This window comes from Pelophylax lessonae, assembly GCF_965119305.1.
Source record: "Pelophylax lessonae genome assembly, chromosome: 1".
NCBI lineage: Eukaryota > Metazoa > Chordata > Amphibia > Anura > Ranidae > Pelophylax > Pelophylax lessonae.
In genome coordinates, this window is record NC_138768.1 from 682,665,126 (window position 1) to 682,689,050 (window position 23,925).

At 41.1% G+C, this 23,925-nt stretch overlaps 1 protein-coding gene across 9 annotated transcripts in view; it reads left to right on the plus strand.

The window, feature by feature from the left end:
• The window catches only part of RAPGEF2 (Rap guanine nucleotide exchange factor 2), a 455,748-nt gene that overhangs the window by 201,807 nt on the left and 230,016 nt on the right, over nucleotides 1-23,925 (plus strand). For all 9 annotated transcript variants that reach the window (XM_082243629.1, XM_082243614.1, XM_082243627.1 and 6 more), the window contains exon 4: nucleotides 810-893. In XM_082243629.1, the coding sequence (XP_082099755.1) occupies nucleotides 810-893 (84 nt within the window). The remainder of the gene's footprint in view (nucleotides 1-809; nucleotides 894-23,925) is intronic.

Sequence of the window (23,925 nt, forward strand, 5' to 3'; positions counted from 1 at the left end):
CATGGGTGCTTATACGTATATGTACCAGTCTGCTTTTTCTCTGCCCTTAAGCACCTGTACTTAGTAAAATAAGCGGAATAACTAAGCTTATTGTTTCAAAAGCCTCGTCAATCAGCAAGCATATGCGTACGAGTTGTTCCCAGGCTCTAAAACAGTGGCTTGGTTAGAGCATTCTGGCTAGAATTAATAGATACCTGGCCTTTAAACAGTAAAGCATTGTTGATGCAAGAAGGAAAAAGCAAAGAAAATCCTGAGGAGCAGGCAGTCACGTGGCTATACACAATTTAAGGGGCCATCTGATGACTGATATTGACCCTGGAACTTCCTCTGTGACCACTAGGTGGAGAAACACTCATATATGACCACAGGCTGGGCTGTGATGCCTTCACTATCATAAGGCTTTTTCCCAAAGGATAATACTGAAAGTTAAAGTTTGATGATATTCTAGGTAGGCTGTGCTGAAATACAAGTATTAAAAAGTAGTGACAGGCCAATAGTACTAGGAAAAATGAAGTTGAGAAATTGGGGAAATGTATGAAAACACAATTTAAAGTTCTCACTTCCTATCTCATATTCTCCTTGGTATTGCCAGGCTTGAGTAATACACCCTGTCATCTTACAGTAGATATTATAGGAATTGCACTTTATTTCATGCCTATGTATACATCCTGTCATGTTTTAAACAACACAGACAGAACTATAGATTGGTGCTTATTCCTCTTTCCATACCAAACAAGCATATTTATTATAATTCTAATATTATACAGTGGAGTACCCTTTTTGATTGTTCTTTTTCTCTGTTATTTTAGCCCTGACGATATTGGTACCTGCTGGTATATCCTTTTATCTGGATCTGTGTTCATCAAGGAGTCCATGTTTCTCCCTAGGAGCAGGTAGGTAACCTTCTTTTTACAGTGAATTGGTGAACATTTTTTTTGTTCATTCAGAATTAGGTTTTTTTTTTTACTTATCTGTTCAGTTCTTGGTACCTAATTCACTTTTCCTAACCCCAGCATAATTATTTGATGTTGGCATTGTTTTCTCTACAAAGGTTTGGACTGGGAAGTAACTTACAGTGATTGTAAATAACAAACGTGTTATACTTACCTGTTCTGTGCATTTGGTTTTACACGGAGTGACCCGGATCCTCTTTGTGTTCCATGCTCCTCCCTTCTTTCGAGTGGCCCCACAGCAAAGAGATTGTTATAGGGGGCACCCCGAGCCGAGTCACAGCTCCCTGTGTCTATTCAGACACGGAGCTACGACCTGGCCCCACCCCCACTCTCTCCTGCTTGGCTGACTGACTTTGATTGACAGCAGTAGGAGCCAATTGTGCCACTCTGCTGTCTCAGCCAATAAGGAGGGGGTCCCGGGCAGCTGAAAGAAACTCCTGCAACATTACTGGATAAAGATGGGCTCAGGTAAGTATTGGGGGGGGGCAAGGGGAGCTGCTATACACAGAAAGCGTTTTGATCTTAATGCATAAAAAAACCTTCTGCCTTTACAATCCCTTTTAATCTTAAGGCAGACCATACACAGTGCAAATTTCTTTTCTGCAAACATGGGTGGCAGGAAAGAAATTCCCCCATCAACACAGACTGACAGGGGAACCTGCAATTGTCTTCTCCCTGTCGGGCAAGCTGCCCCTGCCAGAAGACTGTGGTTATCGCAAGAGAATCTGGCAGGCTTGTTGTACCCAAGTACAGCTTGGTACATTCAGCCTGCCCATTAAGGGTTTGAATCTCAGCCAGTCCCTGCTGAACCGGCTAAGGTTTGAACCATGTACTGCCGACCTATCGTGAAAGTTCTGCTCATCCTCCCTTCCCCCCTACCTGAACAAACCTTTTAATTTTTTTCCCGACAAGTACTCTCTCCTATCTCCGCATTTCTAACCTAAGTCAGAATTATGTCAGCTTGGCCCACACCCACCCTCAACCTCCTAGGACACATCACAGGAGGCTGTGGGAGCAGTCTGAAGACATAGCACAATCTCCCCATGGGACGTGGGGCGCCAGCTGTGAAATATTAGGAAGTCTCAGCCAACACCCACATGCATATAAGTGCCCACACATACATAAACGACAATTGCGCCACACTTTTCATTGCACACATTAGAATGTAAGCAATTGTTCTAAGCCCTTCATTTTCTGATAGCTCTAAATTAAAGACTTTTAAAACATCAACTGTGGACAATTTTGAGCACTGTTTTTTTTTTTTTTTCTTTTATCTTTTACACGGTGTGTACAATTTTGAGGCTTGATATATTTGGTATCTATTTATCTATTTTCTCAATATTACCTCATCTTTTATATTTTACCAACAATTGGGTGTTATATATATATATATATATATATATATGCACTATCAATAATTTAGTGTGTTTTTTTTTTTACTGAAAATATACATTTAATGAACAGCAGTTAAAATATTGTGACATAAAAAAAAAAAAAAAAATTGCATCTGCAACAGTTTTTTAATTTACAGGGTCTCTGGTTTCAGAAAATATATAATGTTTTGTGTGTTTTAAGTAATCTTCAGGCCTAAAATGTGCATTTTAATAATGTTAAAAAAAATGAAAACATGACTCCAAAAGGGGAAGGGCCAGTTCTGTCTCCATTGTTTTAGTATTTGTGGCCCACCAGGGCTGGCTTTCCACAGCACTTCCTCCATTTTTAACCTACTGTATAAAAAAAAAAAACCTGAAACCTCCCTCAAAGGGACTGCGCCGATACATTTACTTTAGTTTTTATACAAGAGACTTTCTGCTAACCTGATGTACTATGGGAGCAATAATCAAAACTGCAGTTGCATACAAGCTTCTCAGCCTGATAAAGGGCAGTGTACAGTCATCTATTCACTTTCTAGTTCGTTCACTGTACCGATTACAGTAATTTGAAAGCAGGTTGCTATAGTTTACTGCATTTTGTTGACCATCACTATGCTTTTTTCTGCATCTACGGTGAAAGAAAAAGTATTTGATCCTCTGTTGATTTTGTACATTGGCCTACTGACAAATGATCAGCCTATAATTTTAATGGTAGGTTTATTTTAACAATGAGAGACAGAATAGCAGCAAAAATATCCAGAAAAATGCTTTTCAAAAAAGTTATAAATTGATTTGCATTTTAGTGAGTGAAATAAGTATTTGATCCCCTAACAATCAGTAAGATTTCTGGATCCCAGGTGTCTTCTTTTCAGGTAAGGAGCTGAGATTAGAAGCACTCTCTTAGACCCTGTTCTGAGTCGCCCCAACTTTGAAGCCGCCCGTGCAGCACGACTTTAATTGCGGCTTGCAAACAACTTCTCTATAGAAGTCAATGCAAGTCGCTCCGACCTCGCCCCAAAGTAGTGCAGGAACCTTCTTCTAAGTCTGATCGACTTGAGTCGCTCTGATTAGAACGGTTCCATTGCACAGAATGGAGCGCTACTTGTCAGGCGACCAAGTCGCCTGACAAGTCGTGGCAGTGTGAACCGGCTCTTAAAGGGAGTACTCCTTATCTCATCTTTTTACCTTTATAAAAGACACCTGTCCACAGAAGCAATCAATCAGATTCCAGTCTCTCCACCATGGCCTAGACCAAAGAGCTGGAATGGCCTACAAGACCATCGCCAAGCAGCTTGGTGATAGGGTGACAACAGTTGATGCAATTATTCGCAAATGGAAGAAACACAAAATAACTGTCAATCTCCTATGGTCTGGGGCTCCATGCAAAATCTCACCTCGTGGAGTTTCAGTGATCATGAGAACCGTGAGGAATCAGCCCAGAACTACATGGGAGAATCGTGTCCTTAATGTCAAGGCAGCTGTGACCATAGTCACCAAGAAAACAATTGGTAACACACTATGCCGTTAGGGACTGAAATCTGTCAGCGCCTGCAAGGTCCCCCTGCTCAAGAAAGCACATGTACAGGCCCGTCTGAAGTTTGCAAATGAACATCTGAATGATTCAAAGGAGAACTGGTTGAAAGGAGAGGAGAGCTGGGTGTATTTTATCTACCAAAGGGATTTTTATTTTTCACCATTCAGCCCTGTGAATTGCAAAGCCTTATCACACAGAGCAGTCCTTCTTTGCAGAGCATGAGACCTGATATTTCCAGTTCAGTAAACAGCAAATTTTCGCTAGTTCTTAGTGAAAAGGTGCATCAAGGCGCCTCTAGACCTCCATTGATGAACACAGGTAGAAGCCAGCTTCCTTCTACAGGCTGCCTTTCAAACCTGTCAGGGATCTACCCTCACATGCATGGTGGCCTTCTCGTTGCCATTACTGGTCTCCATGTTGGCTGCCATAACCTGTAGGGGGCTCTTTCTTGTATTACACGAGGACAATGTGGCATTGAGGCCTAAGCTATTCTTTTTACCTAAAATGGTTTCTTCCTTTCACTTTAACCAAAACAGGGTGCTTGCCTCTCTTTGTCCTGGTCCAAAACATTGTAAGGAGGTCTCTCTCCACTGTTGGCAGTGGTATGGTCTGTTCAAATTTATCCTGCAGCTACTTCCTCAATTCATCTGACTAATGCACTTTTTATCCTTCCTGTAGGGTCTTGCAAGGTACAAACTGCCTCTCCTTCCACTATTTCTAGGTGGATTAGGCATCTCCTCTCCTAAGTCAATCCGTTTAGGGTCAAGGTCCCTTCTTTTTCTATCAGGGCACCTCCACCAGGTTTCTTATTTCAAAGCATTTTATCAGTTTACAGAGAGAAAAAAAAAAGAAGGCGGTACAATATTGGAGTATGTAAGCAAATTTGTAACAACTTCCAAACAAAAGATAATAAAGATCACAATAGTTTACATCTATGTTACCGATAGTATTAAGTAGGATGACATTTCAATGGTTATGACATCACATGGAGAAATAACTCCACCAAGTTTCTTAGTGCATTTTGGGATTTCCAGCATCTGTTACAAGGCTTGTCAGCTGGTTTTCTGTTCACACGTTCTTCAAATTTTACAGGGAACTGTTCAGGTCTCTTCTGGTGCCAGTTTTGGTCGTAAGGTTCTCTAGGTAGCGCTGTGAGCTCTTCTGAGAGTCTTGCGTTATGCTGTAGGCCTGTTAGAGCTTTATTTTGTTGTGTTGCTGGCCCCTCAGTTGGATTTCTTTGGGACGTCCATATATCTTTAAATATCCTCCTGTGTCCTCTAATGAACTTTTAAGAATATGGGATTGTTGATATACCTATAAATTCTCTGCATTTCCATTCTTCTAGGCACCAACGTGTGAGTTTTTGTATAGGAGATTTCTTTAACCGTCCCAGTTTGCTTAACTATTGGAAAACATTTTCTGGGTTGGCCTTTAGGCTATAGGGCTCGGTCATTGCTCCATTCAGGGATTAGGACCTCTTCTTCACCTATGCTCTTTTTTGTTCCCTTCTCTCCTGATGTAACTCCATGCTTCAAAATGCATTGAGAGATAAGCTCACATTCGCTTATAACCCACTGATACCTCAGAGGACACTACGAGGGATCAGAAATGGAGTCACTAATGGCCCTTTTCCACTGCATGGTACGTTCGGCTCGCTTTTGTGCTTTTCCACTGCTGGTACCGCATGGTACGGTGTAGGAACCGTTCGGTACGGTACGGTACGGCGGCAATTTTCCACTGCATGGAACCGAACGGTACGGCTCTCAAAAACAGTACCACCTTGATTGTGGTTCCAAGAGGTACCATACCGGTACCATATCCCACAATCCTTTGCATACAGTCACTACTAGCCACTGATTGGTCAGAGAATCGTTGTTATCCCACCCACTTAACTTTAGTACTACTTTAGTGGAAAAGCAAACCATACCGTACCGAACCGTTCCAACACCGTACCATGCGATACCAGCAATTTAAAAGCAAATCGGGCCAAGCAGTAGAGCCGAGCCGGTACTTGCAGTGGAAAAGTGCCATATAATCTTGTTGTGTTAAGAATAAGTCATTGATCTAAGTTTATTATAATGTGAGGTTGTATGTAGGGTGGTAATTATAACTCCAACCCAGGAGACTTTACAGGAGCTGCTGTGGACTATACGGCTTTACACCTCACCAAGGTGTTTTATGTTCCAGGCGCCTGATCTCTTCTGTGTTGGTATTTTATGAGTCCGTGGCACGTGGAGATTGTTTTTATGGGGTTACACCTTGTGGTCTTTTTTTTTTTTTTTTAACATTGATATAATAAATGTTTGATTTTATATGATTGGTTTCAGTTTCTTTTCCCTCAAAGTGTTTGGCACCTAAAAAGTCCCGTTTTGTTCTCCATGTGGTTTAGTGGTTATTTACCTGTAAAATGCCTTTCTTAGAATTCATTAGAAGTACTGTAGAGTTCATTAGAAGAGGGGTGGAACACAGGTTACTGCGTGTTACAAGACTGAGGCATGCTAATGCCCCGTATACATGATCAGATAATCGGACGACTTATCGTTTGCATTTTGTTGCATAATACTAGTATCAAATTCAACAATGCGTACTACACGTATGATTTTTATTTTTTCTTACGATTCTGGAAAGGTTTCCTGGTTGCGTAGCTATGTATCGGATAGTGCAAAACAAAAACAATGGCAGCCAGGCTTTTTTAGGGTCATTTTGGTGTTTCTGATCATGCGCGGTCTTTTGTCTATCGATTTTTAGTGGACTCGTACTGTACTGATTAAACGATTGTCGTTCACTAGGCTATCGTACGACAAAAGTTTTCGTGTTCATCCCTTCAGATTTTGTTGGACAAAATGTCACGATTGGCTGTCAAAAGCTATGTACTACGGTATAGATTATCGTGCGATCAATTCAAAAGAGATTTTTTTTTCATACGATTATCTGATTGTGTGTATGAGGCATAAGAGTTGGCGGGGTTTTGCTGTACTTTTACTGCTACTCTGATTGATTGGTTTCCAGCGTCCATTCTCCTGAAAGTGACTGCATAACCCTATGTTTCTGAATATCCTCCCATGTCCCTTTTACAAGCTCCAATAAAGGGAGTTTACAGGTGAGTCAAAATTCTATTTTTTGGTCCCCCAGAAATACAAAAGCGTTTGTAAGGTTTTGCAGTGTACTTACAACAGTTCCTCTGCTGCACTGAAATCCCAAGGAGTCCTATCAGTTCTACGAAGGTTATCTCTGTGAACTGCAGAACACCTCCTATATGTTATAGCGCCAAAGGTTTTAATAGAACTGTACTGAGAGATGTATGTGCTTTTTTTGAGAGTTTGGCTGTTTTTATGTGAAATCAATCATTTTTTTTATATTTTGTTCGAAAGATATTTTTATTTCGGTATTGTTTAATCTAAAAAGAGTGGATTGTAGTGCTCTGTTACCTTACTTCCAGGTTGAATTTGCACTTAATAAAATCTTGTATATGTCCCTATGATGGCTTCTCCTAGATTCAAGTGAGTAGCTTTAGTTGTATTTGGAAGCAGATCCCACTCATAAACGACTCTTTAATGCTTAGTTTTTTGTGTACCATCGGTTATGTTCCTGCTGTGGTGTGCAAATTGCTTATGTGTTACATAGGCAGAAATGAATCACTTCCCACTGAAGCATGACTCATGAACAAACCACATGAATCACAGAAAGTCAAAGAGATCCAACATTTGGATATGGAAGTGGAAGCTTTACATAGGCACATTAACTAAAGCTACATGAAATGTCCTCCTTCACCTCTCAGAAAACCTCTAGCCTGGTGATATGTATTTTTATTTATAAACCATCTTGTAATAAGAAATCTTCTATCTAAAAAAAAAAAAAAAAAAAAAAAAAAGTAGATCATTCCTATAATTTAAAGTGTTTTTTAAGTCTCATAATCCTATTACTTGTATCCTCTGTTTTATTAAGATCTAAAGTACTGTGTGTCAGTTTTTTTTATTTGTAATCCTAAATACCTTTTCTCAAACCACTGCTCTCTTATTACGTGATCCCCCTCCGCTCTCCTTCCTTGATCTAAGGAGAGCAGCGGTAGGAGCTTAGATTCCCCTCTGACGTCAGCCGGCCAGCAGAGGGAGGTCACGTGACTGCAGACCGGCGCTGTGAAAGGAGGTATTTAGGACTATAAATGTAAAATAAAACTGACATCTAGTACTTTAGATCTTCAAAAAACAGGATAAAAGTAATGGGGTTATGTATTGCAGCAGAAATAGCGGCAGGAGGAGAGGGTAGGGGCGTGGAGGAGATCCGCTCTCACTACACGGACTGAGCTCACAGGCAGGGAGGGAGGGGGAGAGATTGCAGAATGACAGAGACACTTAAACTGACCACAGTTTAATGGATAAGTAGCCATGATTACTGCGGTCAGTTTACATAGGGGGGCACGGGAACAGGCAGGATCAACCAGGCATTTTAGAACATAGAATGTGAAAAATTACACTGTGAAAGCACTATGATGTTGTTCATGCTTTAAGGCGTGGATGTCCAACCTTTTGGCTTCTCTAGGCCACATTGAGTATAGAGAAATTTTCTCGGGCCGCATGTAAAATATATACTATTAGTTAAGGTATATAAGTAATAAAACTCTGCCGCGCCCTTCCCGTGCTGCCGGTGCCTCCCCCCCCCCCCAGCACTAATTTAACACAACTAATGAATGATCCCCTCCGAGGCTGCCTCTGTGGCCGTGCCCCCGACTCGACTTCCGTCCTCCCCAGCAAAAAAAAAAAAAAAAAAATTGTCAGGGGCAGTGGGCCGCATTGCCTGCAGTTCTGGGCCGCAGGTTGGACATGCCTGCTTTAAGGGAACAAGAACTGTCACATAGGCACTTCATTAGTGGTCACAGGCAGTCTGTATGTGTGGAAACTATTCTATGACAATATAACTACCAGATTAGGAAACTCTTATCCAACATCTGTTTAGGCATTCACCTATGAGTGCAAGACCATGACTAACAGACATGTGACCAGTTCCTCAGTCATATAGGGGGGACATTTACTAAAAATAGAGCACTTAGAATCTGGTGCAGTTGTGCATGGTAACCAATCCGCTTCTAACTTCAGCTTGTTCAATTAAGTTTTTTAGAAAAAAACCTGGAAGCTGATTGGTTTCTATGCGGAGCAGCACCATATTTTGCACTCTTCATTTTTAGTAAATTCCTCCCCCCAATAGTATTTTTTACAGTTTGTTAACAAGCATGAGTGAACTTTTCTTTTAATAAAATGTTACATTTTCTACAAACACTTATAAATTGCCAGATATATTTAAACAATTAATTTTATAATAGAAAATACATTTTCAGTGTGATGGGATTATCTTTTAATGGTAAAATATACATGCGAAAATGGCACGTAGGATGGAAAATATTTGAAATTCTAGTTGTACAAATCTTTGCAGTAAGCAAATAATAAAGGTTCTTAGAGAACCAGAGGTTAAATATATACTGTAAAGTAGCAACTGAATTCTTCTTTGAAAAAGATACCTCTATCTATCCCACAATAGAAAATATATAAAACCTGTATGGGACCCCTGTGCTCACCAGTATGTAGTATAAATGTTTTTTGATTGATATGTTATGCTGCAAGCCCAGAGGTCCTATAGATGTTTTATATGAGAGTGTCTGTACTCATCCCTTCTATGAATCATATATGTTGTGTCTGTACTCATCCCTTCTATAAATCCTATTGATTGAGAGGATATTTATTGCAAAGTTTGCACTGAAATGATGGCTTATTGTTTTTACTGGTTATAACACAGAACATACTGAGTAGGAGTGACAACATAAAGCAGGTAAAATTCAAATTTGTGTGCATATTCTATAACTGGCAGAGGTTGCAGATGCTTGGGTCATCATAATTGGTATCTTTACGACAGAAGTTACAAAGGTATTAAATGAATATAATTTTAACATTTTAGTTACCAGCAGAATTTAGTGACGGTTTAAGTCCTTCTTCGACCAGCATACAGTTTGCATGCCTTGTGTTACAGGCATCAAATGGGAAGCCTAGAGAACTAGTCTTAATTCTTCAGCCAAGATGTTTGAGTAATAAACTCTGTCAGTGACTGGTTCGTAAAAGAAAAGAATAGATGTGCACTGCAGGATGCCACTAACTGAACTGAGAGGAGGGGGACTGCTCTTTCTGGAGACTGCTTTCTCAAAGATCTGAGGAGGCGCCACACAGAGAATGGCAATGGAGGGTAAAAAGGGTTTTGACAGAGGACTGTGGAGCTTTCAGCAGGAGGACACATGAGAAATGGCCATGTCACTTTAGTATGAAGAGGTCATTGGAGATGGAGCAGAAACCTCAGGGCAGACTCCTGACTGAAGCGTGTCAGAGAAATAGGAAGAGATTTAGTGGTGCATCAGCAGAAGAGGAACTCAAAATAGCTCAACTTCCCAACACTTGAAGGTTCCCCTATACACGCTGAAATTCTGCCTGCTCTGGCAAGTTTGTCAGCATTACATTTATAATGATATAATATTATTTTTACCTTGCCAATTTCATTTATTTTAAGTAATGTTTGCGTTGTAGCGGGACCTCAACTATATTGTCATGCTGTGTTGACTCTGAAAGGGTTTTTCAAATCATAATTTTGCTTTTTTTGCATGGAAGGAGAACATATTGAACATATTCCTCTGCTCTGAAAAACAAATTCCATATCAGTTCTGCCTTGCCAGTAATAAACAGCAGTGGGTGAATTGTACTGCCACCATTGGACTGAAGAGTTCCTCATCAGGCTCCTCCACGATCAGTGTGCAGTCTGGTTGCTAGGACTCTGGCAGCCTGCATCCTGACAACCAGTTTAGTAAATGCAAAACACATTCGTAAAGTAATAAACCAACAGCCCCCCAGCATCAGGCTAATGTGCAATTATTTGTGCCAAAGCATTGGGCAGCCCATTCACTTGAAAAGATGCATAGAGCTATGTGGGTGAGTTTGTGTTTTGGTGAAAACCCAGCAATACAAGTAAGGGGGGGGGGGGGTGCATGAAGTTCCACTTTAATAACTTTAATTACCTCCAGTTTCTTTATGTATAAACTGATGGTAATTCCTTTTGCAATCTGTTGTAGCTGTAGCACACATGCTGGATTTCCTTCCAAAACCATCGTAAGGCTTTTTGAATTAGGTGCAGGCTATTTTAATGGGACCATACCACCAGAAAAGTGTCAAATGCTTTTTTGGATTCTCCTCAATGTGCTCTAAGAAAAGCCAAAATACAAATTTTATATTTTTAGATATATGGGCTTCTTTATGTTCACTCCAGGTGCTTTGTTTTCTGCCCACAATCCAAAAACATGCTGGCAAGTTGATTGTCTTCCTCCCAAGACTGCTTCTAGTGCCTAATGAGTGTGATAGAAACATTTTCTTGTGAGAACCAAAGGGGGACACAACTATATAAATACTGGAGATAAAATATTTGCTATACTGTTGGAAAATCTTTTAGGTTACCATCACAGATTTCCACATTTACCCTAAAGAGTAATTTGTTTAAGATTTGAATTATTTCCATTAATTCTGCATTTCAAACATTTTGTTTTTGTTATATACAACATTTTTTTTTTACATAGAATTTTCATTATTACCACTTCATGAAAAGAATGCTTTCTTGGAATACTCAGTTTTTTTTCTACTAACCGATACTTCTCTTTTCTTACTTCCCTATTGCTTCTGCTAAATGTCCTTGTTTTCAATTTGTATGTCAAATGTTATCTGCTTAAAAGTACTTTCTACATGAAATGGATTCCTTGGAACAGTGCACATCCCATTTGGGTCATTTTGTGGGGATCAATGTCACTGTCCTGAAGCTCCAGTTACTGATATCACTTAGTGAAATCTGGTGTTGCATATGGTGATATACACTATATTGTTAAAAGTATTTGGACACCTGCCTTTACACGCACATGTACTTTAATAGCATCCCAGTCTTAGTCCGTGAGGTTCAATATTATAATATATATAAGAGCTTCAACTCTTTTGGGAAGGCTGTCCACAAAGTTTAGGAGTTAGTCTATGGGAATGTTTGACCATTCTTCCAGAAGTGCATTTGTGAGATCATGCACTGATGTTGGACGGGAAGGCCGGGCTTGCAGTCTCCCCTCTAATTCATCCCAAAGGTGTTCTCTCAGGTGGAGGTCAGGACTTAAGCCAGCCAAGTTCCTCCACCCCAACTCGCTCATCCATGTCTTTATGGACCTTGCTTTGTGCACTGGTGGACAGTCATTTATGAACAGGAAGGGGCCATCCCCAAACTGTTCCAATAAAGTTGGAAGCATGAAATGCCAAATGATTTGAACCAGTGCACAAAGCAAGCTCCATAAAGACATGGATGAGCGAGTTTGGGGTGGAGGAACTTGACTTGCCTGCACAGAGTCCTGATCGCAACCCGATAGAACACCTTTGTGATAAATTAGAGTGGAGACTGCAAGCCAGGCCTTCTCATCCTAACATCTGTGGACAGCCTTCCCAGAAGAGTTGAAGCTGTTATAACTGCAAAGGGTGGGCCAACTCAATATTGAACCCTACGGACTAAGACTGGGATGCCATTAAAGTTCATGGGCGTGTAAAGGCAGGTGCCCCAATACTTTTGACAATATAGTGTATTATATTCTTTATTGGGGTCTAGTCTGTTACAGTGGTTGGACTATTGTCCTAATAGTTCTACAAACCAGGGTCCTACTGGTATGTACTTCCCATTAAGAAAAAAATGTTTCTGTCCTAATTAAACTGCCTGTTTGTGTCTGAGCTATAAAGTGTTCCTTTTTAATACCAATGATTTTTTTTTTTTTATTGAAAGATCAAATCCTAATACTGCCTTTTGGGGTCACTCCTCTATTGAAGTGGTTTAGCTAGATATACCAAGGAAGGGTTATAATTACTGACAGTCTTCATTGCTGTTGGGTTGCTGAGATGGGAAGTGAGGGGGATTTCTCCAGCTGGGCCACAGGCAGCAAAAAACCCACTTATAGTTATTACGATGTGAAGGGTTAGAGTCTCTGTCCATGTGTAACTGCCTTCTTTACCCCCACTGGTCAGATTCCCCTTAGTTCCTGTGTGCTAACGCAGATAGGAAGTGAGGGGAGTACTTCTAAAACATTCCATGTCTTCGGTATTGATAGAGTGAAGCTTTGTTCACAGAATCCAGAACAAATATACAAATGTTACAAAGGCATATTGTTGCCTTCACATATTGTTTCCAGGATCCCCAAAACGCAAGACACTCATTAAAAAGCAAATTAGCCGTAGAATGTCAAGCCTCCGCTTACTTGGAAAATATTCTGCACCAATGCAAAGGTTTAGGAAACTGCAGTCTTTGATGGAACTCCACTCAGCTGGGATGTGTAAATGAATGCCCAAGTATTGGCACAAGGGGAAAAAGATGCAGGATAGTTCAACGTTTTTAGGTGCCTTCGTTTCATGGAACCGGTTTTGCCTTTGAAACAAGACAAGCTTACCTTGACGGAAAGCCATATTGAAATCTCTTTTGTGATCAAGCTCCCTTTCTGCTGTGGTTTTGAAGTGCTTTTAAGACTGATGATTGACTGCAGCAATACTGCTGTTACCTTGGAGCATAGCAATTTTCTATAACAATACTTTAAGTCACCAGCAGATGGCAACTTCTTAATAATTTTTTACCTTATAAATAAAGACAACTTAGCTTTTTCACACTGGTGCACTTATAAACATGGTATGCGGTTTTCATAGATGTATATCATGCTTTTAATGCATTTTGGTGCACCCAACTGCTGACTCCCAGCATATGCACCCATGAAACACAGGCAAGTGACTCAAGAAATACACCAAAAACGTACATGCGGTGTGCTTTTTATATACTTTTGATGAGTTCCCTTTGACTTACAATGAAAAGTTAATTTTTGGGGCGCATTTGAAAAGTGCACCAAAGATGCAGCTTGCAGGAGTATTCAAGGCACAGTGCAAACGCAGCACAGCAATGTACACAGGGTTTAAACAGAAATTATTTTCGTGTGCTTTTCTCGCACTGGAAAGCGAGCTGCAAAAATGCACCAATATGAAAGAGGTCTTTTTTTTCACAACGGCTTTGTTACTCCTGTACTGCATTACATCTTCCCACTTTTTGCTGTATCACTGTGACAGCATTGCTTATCCCCTGCGTTTCTGTGACAATAGTTTGAGAGTTCAGGAAGTTTGACCTTGATGCCGGGCAGAGATGCATCAGTATGTGCCCTTTTTTGCACTTGAAGGCCTGCCACATAATCATGAATTGATAACAAACAGCTGTCAGACGCAGTTGAGCTCATGAATCTGGTATGCGGTAGCTATGTGGATGTAACATGTGCATGACATATCACTGTCGGATACTGTTGGGCTGCTGTGGCAGGAAATGAAGTGCATGATGGAATTTTATTAATTTTTTTATTTCAGTCCCAAAGTGTATGGGAAGCTTTGAGTCAGTAGTGATCGCCAGTAGTCTAGTAAAGCATCCAGTTACTGTTCCACTAGTATTTTCTGTCTGCAGTCTACACCCAGCATGTCCTTGGACCGTGCACAGACCACCCACAATGATCAAGTGGCATGATGCCCCAGAGTGTTCTTCAAACTCAGGCAGTGACACCAGCCACTTTCTTCACATCATGTGATTACAGTTTTCTTTACGAGAAAGACTGCATATTATAGAGCTGATCTAAATGAGACATGTTGCCATGCAGTCTGTTGCAGAAATAACTGTAGATTGAACAAATATTTCAGATTTTTAAAAAATTATTTATGTTGGACACCAAAAAAAATCTGCACTGCGATGCATACAAAAAGCACAGCTTACCTTTCCAAGAGCTCTGGTTTTCATCCAGACGTGGCGGTAATGCAGCAGGCCACCCCACTGCGTGAAATCTCTTGTGGTAGTAATCTGGTGTTTTTGAACCATTATTTTCTTAGCTGGGAAATCTCTGCTATTCTCATGTCTTCCTATTGTTAGCTAGGCTTACTTGTTGGCTTCAAACAATGTGATCAGAACCTGCAGTCTCAGTTCACGTAAAGGGCTTGCAGAAACTGCTAAACTAAGTGGAGCCTCTGGAGCATTTTACATTAGCTATCATTAAAATTTATAGGTTTTTTTTTAACTAGATACATCAAATGCTGGTAAAAAGTTCTCTCCAGCTTATTTTTTGGATGGAGTAGGGAAGGGTTAATACTTTTGTCAGGGTATTATTGTGTCCTCAATAGGGAGCCTTCTACACTACTGGAAAAACAGTAGAAAGTTAGTGGAATTTATCCCAAAGTAATGGGAAATCCCTCCTTTGACAGTTGTTGCTGAGACAGAAATCCCTATTAGGTGGTTACCCCTCCACTCTTGTTCTGATGCCTTCTTCAGCATTTAGCCAATGCAGTAAGGAGCCTTCAAAAAAACAAACCGACGCATGTCCGGTTCAGTTCTCTCCTCGCACGCTGTACACAGTAATCGGGACAGCGTGCGAGGAGAGGAGGGAGGCTGCAGCACTGCTCATTCCCTGCCTCCTTCATGCCTCAGTCAGGCCTCAGTCCTGCCCATCCATGCCTCAATCCTGCCCATCCATGCCTCATTCATGCCCATCTTTGCCATATTAATGTCTCATCTGTACCCGCCCATGCCTCATCTGTGCCCACCCATGCCAATTCAGTGCTCATCCGTGGCTCATCCGTGCCTCGTCAGTGCTCATCCGTGCCTCGTCGGTGCTCATCCGTGCCTCGTCAGTGCTCATCCGTGCCTCGTCGGTGCTCATCCGTGCCTCGTCGGTGCTCATCCGTGCCTCGTCGGTGCTCATCCGTGCCTCGTCGGTGCTCATCCGTGCCTCGTCAGTGCTCATCCGTGCCTCGTCAGTGCTCATCCGTGCCACATCCATGCCTCATCAGTGCTGATCCGTGCCACATCCATGCCACATCAGTGTTCATCCATGCCACATCCATGCCATGTCAGTGCTCATTCATGCCACGTCAGTGCTCATCCTTGCCACATTCCAAGTCAGTGCTCATCCATGCCACATCTATGCCACATCGGTGCTCATCCATGCTTATCCATGCTACATCAGTGCTCATCCAGGCCACATCTGTCCACATCCGTGCCACCTCAGTGCTCATCCGTGCCACATCAGTGCTCATCCTTGCCACATCAGTGCCACTACAGTGCTTATCAGTGCCCTACAGTGCCTCACAAAAGTGTAATGGGTAGTCAGGAAATGACGGTGCTCCCTGCATGTTGGGCCTCTGTATGTGGCCAGGCTGTGTAAAAATATTACACGTGGTATCGCCATACTCAGGAGGAGCAGCAGAATGTATTTTGGGGTGTCATTTTCGCTATGTACATGCTATGTGTTAGAAATATTGTAGAAACAGATAACTGTGTAAAAAAACAAAAAAAAAAAAAAATGCATTTTCACTATCTTTCCACACTTTCCAAAAACTTGTGGAAAAAAAATTACATGTTCAAAAGACGCATTATGCCTCCTAGATTATGTGTTGGGGTGTTTGCTTTCCATAATGGGGTAATTTTATGGATGTTTACATTGTCCTGGTGCTCTAGGGCAGATGTCCTCAACCCTGGCCTACAGGGCCCACTAACAGGCCAGGTTTGCAAGATAACTGAAATACATACCAGGTGATATCATTTGCTGCTCAGTGATTGCAGTACTCTAGTCTGCATCTCCCCAAGGTAATACTTAAAATCTGGCCTGTTAGTGGGCCCTGAGGACCGGAGTTGAGGACCACTGCTCTAGGGCCTTCAAAAGTGTGATAGGTTGTCAGGAAATTATTTGAATCATTTTTGCTCCTAGAGCACCTGGAGGTGCTACTTGGATGTTGGGCCTCTGTATATGGTCAGGCTGTGTAAAAGTCTCACACATGTGGTATCACCATACTTCGGATGAGTAGTAGAATGTATTTTGGGGTGTAGTTGCAAGTATGCCTATACAGTGTGTGAGAAATAACCTGGTAATATGACAATTTTGTGATTAAAAAAAAAAAAATCTTCATTTTGCAAAGAATTGTGGTAAAAAACTCACCATGCCTCTTACTAAATACCTTAGAATGTGTACTTTCTGAAAAAGAGTCATTATGGGGGTATTTGTACTTTCCTGGCTTGTTAGTGTCTCAAGAAATGAGATAGGCCGTCAGTACATCAGGTGTAATCAATTTTCAATGATTGGCACCATAGCTTGTGGACTCACAACCTTCACAAAGACCAAATATTAGAATACTTATTTGGGTTATTTTTACCAAAGATATGTAGCAGTATAACTTTGAGCCAAAAATTATGAAGAAAAATTACTAAATTTGCAAAATTTTAAAACCGAAACAAAGAATATACATTTTTTTTTTACAAAATTTTCTGTCTTTTTTCATTTATAACGCAAAAAATAAAAAACCCAATGATGATTAAATACCACCAAAAGAAAGCTCTATTTATGTGAAAAAAAGGACGAAAATTTCATATGGGTACAGTGTTGCATGAGTAATTGTCATTCAAAATGTGAGAGCACTGAAAGCTGAAAATTGGTCTGGTTAGTAAGGGGGTTTAAGTGCCCAAGTGGGTAAGTGGGGCCTTAAGTAAAGGGGCCAGTCCCCAGATGACTTTGGGCCACCAGGACCCGCACAGCTTATATGGAACTCCTTCACTTCAGGAGGGATTCAGCTTCTATCCAAAACTACCAATTTAGATAACCAAATGCCACTGGGCCACCTTGGGCCTTACAGCTTTAACTGGATCTCTTTAGAATCAGATCTGGCTCAGCATCATCAGCAGAGATTTTCCAGAATAAAAAACAAATTTTGTGCAAATAAAATAATAATTGTGCAATACATCTTATTTAACCAATTCTGGACCGGAAGATTTTCCCCCTTAATGACCGGGCCATTTTTTGCGATTCGGCACTGCGTTACTTTAACGAACAATTGCGCGGTAGTGTGACACTGTAACCTAATAAAATAAAAATCAAAGTTTTTCATTATTTTAGGCCAATGTGTATTCTGCTACATATTTATGGTAAAAAAATCCCAATAGACGTATATTGTTTGGTTTGCGCAAAAGTTATCGCGTCTACAAACTAGGGGAAAGATTTATGTAGTTTTTATTTATTTTTGCTAGTAATGACAGAGATCTGCGATTTTTAGCTGGGCTGCAACTTTGCAGTGGACAGATCGGACACCTAACTGACATTTTTGACACTTTTGGGGGGACCAGTGACATTACTACAGTAATCAGTGCTAAAATAATGCACTTTTTACTATAGTAATGACACTGACAGAAGGGGTTAACACCAGGGGTAAACCTAGGGCGGTGATTTCTAACTGTGTGGGGGATAGGCATGTAGAATCAACACAGGGACCTGTGTTTCTAAATAGGAGAAACACATGAGCCCTATGATGATTCCTGAGAGAACAATGGTCTGCTGTGTTTACATCAGCAGACCGCCATTTTCTCTCCACAGGGAGTGATCGCGGGTGCCCGGCGGCAATCGCGGGAACCTGCCACTGTATTTTGACGGCGGCTGGTCGGCAAGTGGTTAAAAATGTTCACATAAAATGTATATGCCATAAAACTCACATTTAAGTGTGCCCACAAGTGTCACTCTCTATGAATCGCCTGGTTTAATGCAGTCCTCGCTGTTCGCAATCTGAAATGGCCTTTGTTCCACTTGGGCTGGGCGTGACGAAACCGAAATTATCACCGCTACAATGGACCTCAATATATTTCACCGGAAGGCGTCACCAGCAAGTCGTATAGCGGCCATAATTTTGATGTCGGTTATATCCCCTTTTGGCTTCCCCCCCCCCCCCCCCCAAAAGTAATTTTTTTTCATGATGAAAAAAAAATGGGCTCTTTAAATGCGTTGCTAGGAGACGACGTTTGACGTCTCTCCGGTCCTCCAAGACCACCGTAAGGGTGACCTGCTGACCACCCTTAAGTGAAAGAGGACCGCCAGCAGTTTAAAAAAATACTGGGGTTTTGGTCGCTATCTGCTGCCATAACCCCGGTATTTAACGTCAAAGTACCGACGTATAACTGCGATGGGCAGTCCGAAAGTGGTTAAAGATATTAAAAATAACTGCTTTACCTATATCTGACCACTAGAGGGAAACCCAAATATAAAATGGTATAAAGATATTATGGAGTAATCTATATTTCAATGGAAATTATTTTAAAATGATTATTTATGAGATATAACATAACTATAAAGGTTTTAAATATATATTTTTTTAGATAGTGTTTTTATTTTGAGATTGTACCAGACCACATGATGAAAAGCAGGAATTGTCACTCCTACATACGGTTTGGAAAAACTCTTCCGATCCACTCGTGATCAATTCGTAATATCCCAACCAATGGGAAGCAAAAAGGGGGTATAACAGACACCGAAAATATGGCTTCCTGGTGACGCCTTCCAGTGAAATGCATTGAGGGCCATTGTAGCGGTGATACTTCTGGTTTCGTCACATCTGGCTCAGGTAGAACGCAGGTGAAATGCAGGCCGCTTCGGATTGCGAACGGCGAGGATGGTATTAAACCAGGTGTTTCATAGTGGGTGCCACTCACTTAAAGCGGAGTTCCGGGCACAGAAGTCAATTTTCAATAAGCATACCCCCGGGACAGTAAGGGCTAGCACATTCCACAATGGCTAGCCTCTGATCTGTCCCGGTTCGCACTTACCTTTTAGAAGAAATACTTATAAAATTTCTTCCACAGCGTTTCCATCTCTCTTGTGGGCAGCTGAAGCTGGCGCGGTCCTCTTCTGTGTCTTCTTCCGCGTCTTCTTGTCCCAGAATGCGCCTGCACCGGCCCCTCTCGTCACTTCCGGTGCGGCGCCGGTGCCGTCGCATTGATTCCTGGGAGCTATGACGTTCAGCTCCCAGGAATCATAGCGAGACAGGAAGTGACAGGGTGAGCCGCGGCTCCGAGGGAGGAAGTACCCTGGGGTGAGTATTTACGATCTTCAATTAAAAGGTGAGTGAACAAAAAGAAAAAAAATAACTATCCAATTTCTTTTCAGGTCAGGTCTACCTAGCGGAGGGGCACAAAAAAAAAATATCGTTTTTGTGCTTTAAATGTGAGTTTTATGGCATATGAATTTTATGTGAACACTTTTAAATAAAAACGTATTGCACAATTATTCGATTAGTTTTTTTATTCTGGGAAATCTCTGCTGATGATGCTGAGCCTGATCTGATGCTAAGGAGATCCAGCTTAAGCTGTAAGGCCCAGGGCATTTGGTTATCTAAATTGGGATTTTGGATATAAGCCGAATCCCTCCTGAAGTGAAACCGTTCCATATAAACTGTGCGGGTCCTGGTGGCCCAAAGTTATCTGGTGAGTGGCCCCCTTACCTAAGGTGGAGGAGCACAAAAAAGGAGCACTCTAAGAAGAATACAGAGCTGTGAGAGTTGTGAACTGTGGAGCTAGCTCATGTCTACAGTGCCAGAGGAGAACAAAGTAGAATAAAATTGCCATAATGTCCAGTCGACCCTGTGCAGAGTTGTTACGTCCCAGTTCCAAGTGATGCATTGTTTGTACTCCTCAAGTCTACATATTCAGGTAGGGTGAAGTGATCATGCTCAGCTAGTTACTGAAAACATTTTGGGATTGTATTGTTTTCAGGCTATTTTCACTTTTGTGAAGTAATTGACCAAAAACCTTTTCGCATGCACTTTTTACTCTATTATCTGAGGCATGCGCATTTTTAGGCAGATGGCTGATACCATTGCAAATCATTGTTGAGAAGACTGCCCAGCAATTTTCATTGTTCTCAGTACTGGTGGTATGTGATTGTTCCTGACTTCTATTATGACCTGTATTTACCTGTTGGCTCTGATTCACGCCATTCTTTTCGGAGCGCATTGAATTACTATTACTCCTAATGTGTTGTGTTTACTATCCCCTACTTGTGAAAACCATAGTTAAGTGGTCTAATTTATACCCTAGCAGTCATCAATAAATTGAGATGTGGTATCTTTCTTATAATGTTAAAAAAGCAATTAAAACATTGTGTCAAAATAATGTATATTTTACTTAATAATTTTATGTATTTTAGAATAGATTTTTGGTGTGAAGTGGTGGTCAGGGAAGAAGTGTTTTTCATAATATAATGCCTCTTTCTGTGGGGAGGTAAATGCAGCACAGGACTCCGTTGTGACCCACCAACCTCAGCTGATTAGCAGCCATGCGAAAAGCCCTCCAACCATTCCCAAGTGAACATGCAGGGAACCAGGTGTGATACTTGCCTAATGAGGACATCGGTGAACAAACAGTACTTTGATCCTTACCCCACTTCCTGTGCTTGATTTTGGTGCATTGTTTTCAATTATTGGACAGCATTGGGACATCACAGTGGCTTGGTGGCTAGCACTCTTGCCTGGCAAGCACTTGGGTCTTCTGTTCAAATCCTAACCGAGACACCAGCATGGAGTTTCCATGTTTACCCTGTGCTAGTTTACGTTTCCTCCTGAAACTGGTATGTTCATTAGCTTCTATCTAAATTGGCCCTAGTATGTGTATGTATGTGTAGTAGAGACTTTAGATTACAAGTCTACTGTACAATATGTAAAGTGCTGCGTAAATTGTCTGCACTTCATATATACTTGGAATAATAAATAAATATTTGACGTTTTATAGCCACTGTAACTCTGGCTGGCTGTGAGTTGGTGATTGTCATTTTCTGGGAACACACAGCTGCTGATCAACTAAGGCCGGTAGTTGTACTTCTTTCTGGACAGCTCTAAGAGCCCTTTCACACTGAGGCACTTGAAAACTGCCCATAAAACCCTGAACACTTTTGCAGCGCTTTTCAGGCCTTTTAAGGTGTTAGCTGCGCAAGTTTTTTTTCTTTTTTTTTAATAGACGCATGGCTCAACTGCTTCGAGAACCATTTTGAGGCGCTTCCTATTCATTTCAATGGAGAGGGGTGTTTTTGAGGCACTATTTTTAGTGCTCCAATGATGCTGCTTGCAGGAGTTTTTTCATGGCTCTGCCAGCATACTGCCCCAGCGTGAAAGTATTTATTGATTTCAGTGGGAATACGTTTTTGTGAGCTTTGCAGGCGCTTTTTTTAGCGCCAACGCGCTTGAAAAGTGCCTCAGTGTGAAAGGGGTCTAAAGAATCGTAGATCCTGTTTCAAATAATTACACTTCATATTATTTTGCCTAGTTCTGTTAAACACCCTTTCACACGAGCAGACCCGATCGGGTTTGTCTGTCAGTTTTTTTCTAGGGGGAACCGATTAGGCCACCCATTGCCCTCTATGGAGCAGCGGGTGTCAATGGGCATGTGTCCATTGACACCCGCTGACTTCTGATCCGATTCTATGTCTAAAAACAAACCGATAGGGGATCTGCTCCCTGTCTATGTGGCGGATTTGATCGGATGGCCGTCAGGTGTAAATGGACAGGCGGTTACTATTTTTTTTTAATTTTTTCATTCGAGCAGAAAATTGTGCAAATGCGCGCGACCAAACACGCAAATGTGCACAAAACTGCGCAAATGGTGCGTTACTATTCATTTCTATGGGAGGTAAAATATGCCAAAAATGCTCAAATCTGCCAAATTCGGTCTACAAAAAAAGCTCCAATACTTTTTTTGAGCTTCAGGAATTTGACTTCAGGCAACTAGAGAATTGTCTCCATGGAGAATAATTAAATTTTTTCCCCTCCAGCATTTTGGAGCTTCAAGCTACAAACGCTGAGGTGTGAATGGGGTTTTATGTCTCTCTGGAATGATGTTTTTGCACACATGAGCATGTGTATTTTTCATACAGGATTAAAAACAAGCAGTGTTTTAATAATTTACAATCAGACTCACCTGACATTGGTGTGCCAGTAATGTTATTTATACCCTTTAGACAGCTTGATTGACCCTTGCGGGTATGATGAGTGCTTGATATACATGGGCACTGGGACATTTACAGTAAAGTACAATAAAAATGCAGCTCTTGAACTTTCCAAAACCCACCTTTTTTGTTTTAGAAGCTGGAAATTCCTCTTTTACACTCAGTCTTTCTAGTCTGTCCTGGAAAAGCAGGATTTGTATGCAATTATGGTATTTGTGGCATGTACTTTAGTAAATTGAGCTTTATGTGAGCTTGTCCTCGCATGTTCCTCTGGTTTGACTGATAATAGGGGAATGTAGTACAGGCAAATGCTGGCTCCAGTGTTAGGGCGGCTCAAAATCCCTTTATTATTCACAGACTGCCGCAAGGTAGTATAATGTGATGAGATATTCTGTTTATGAAACATGGTATATGCGGCTGTAGTAAGGCCTGGATCACCTTCTCAGGCTATGAAGATCAGTACCTGCCTTTGCTGTATTTTCACATTTCGCAGACTGTTTTCTTATTGTTACACCTAGACAGTATTTTTCGACTCCACTTTTACATGAATTTACTGTTAACCTGCCTGGAAAAAGCAGCAATTACCATTCACATATGTTGTCAACCTGCATAGTTTCTTAAAATCTGCTACGAGTAATTAGGGTAACATATTAATAATCATGCAAGTTAAACAGTTGATGTCTGGACAGACATATCTTTGGAGATTATTGTTATTAGGAACCATTAAAGGGCTCAGTTCGCAGTATCAATAATACAGGTCCTTCTCAAAAAATTAGCATATTGTGATAAAGTTCATTATTTTCTGTAATGTACTGATAAACATTAGACTTTCATATATTTTAGATTCATTACACACAACTGAAGTAGTGCAAGCCTTTTATTGTTTTTAATATTGATGATTTTGGCATACAGCTCATGAAAAACCAAAATTGCTATCTCAAAAAATTAGCATATTTCATCTGACCAATAAAAAAAAAGTGTTTTTAATACAAAAAAAGTCAACCTTCAAATAATTATGTTCAGTTATGCACTCAATACTTGGTCGGGAATCCTTTTGCAGAAATTACTGCTTCAATGCGGCGTGGCATGGAGGCAATCAGCCTGTGGCACTGCTGAGGTGTTATGGAGGCCCAGGATGCTTCGATGGCGCCCTTGAGCTCATCCAGAGTGTTGGGTCTTGCGTCTCTCAACTTTCTCTTCACAACATCC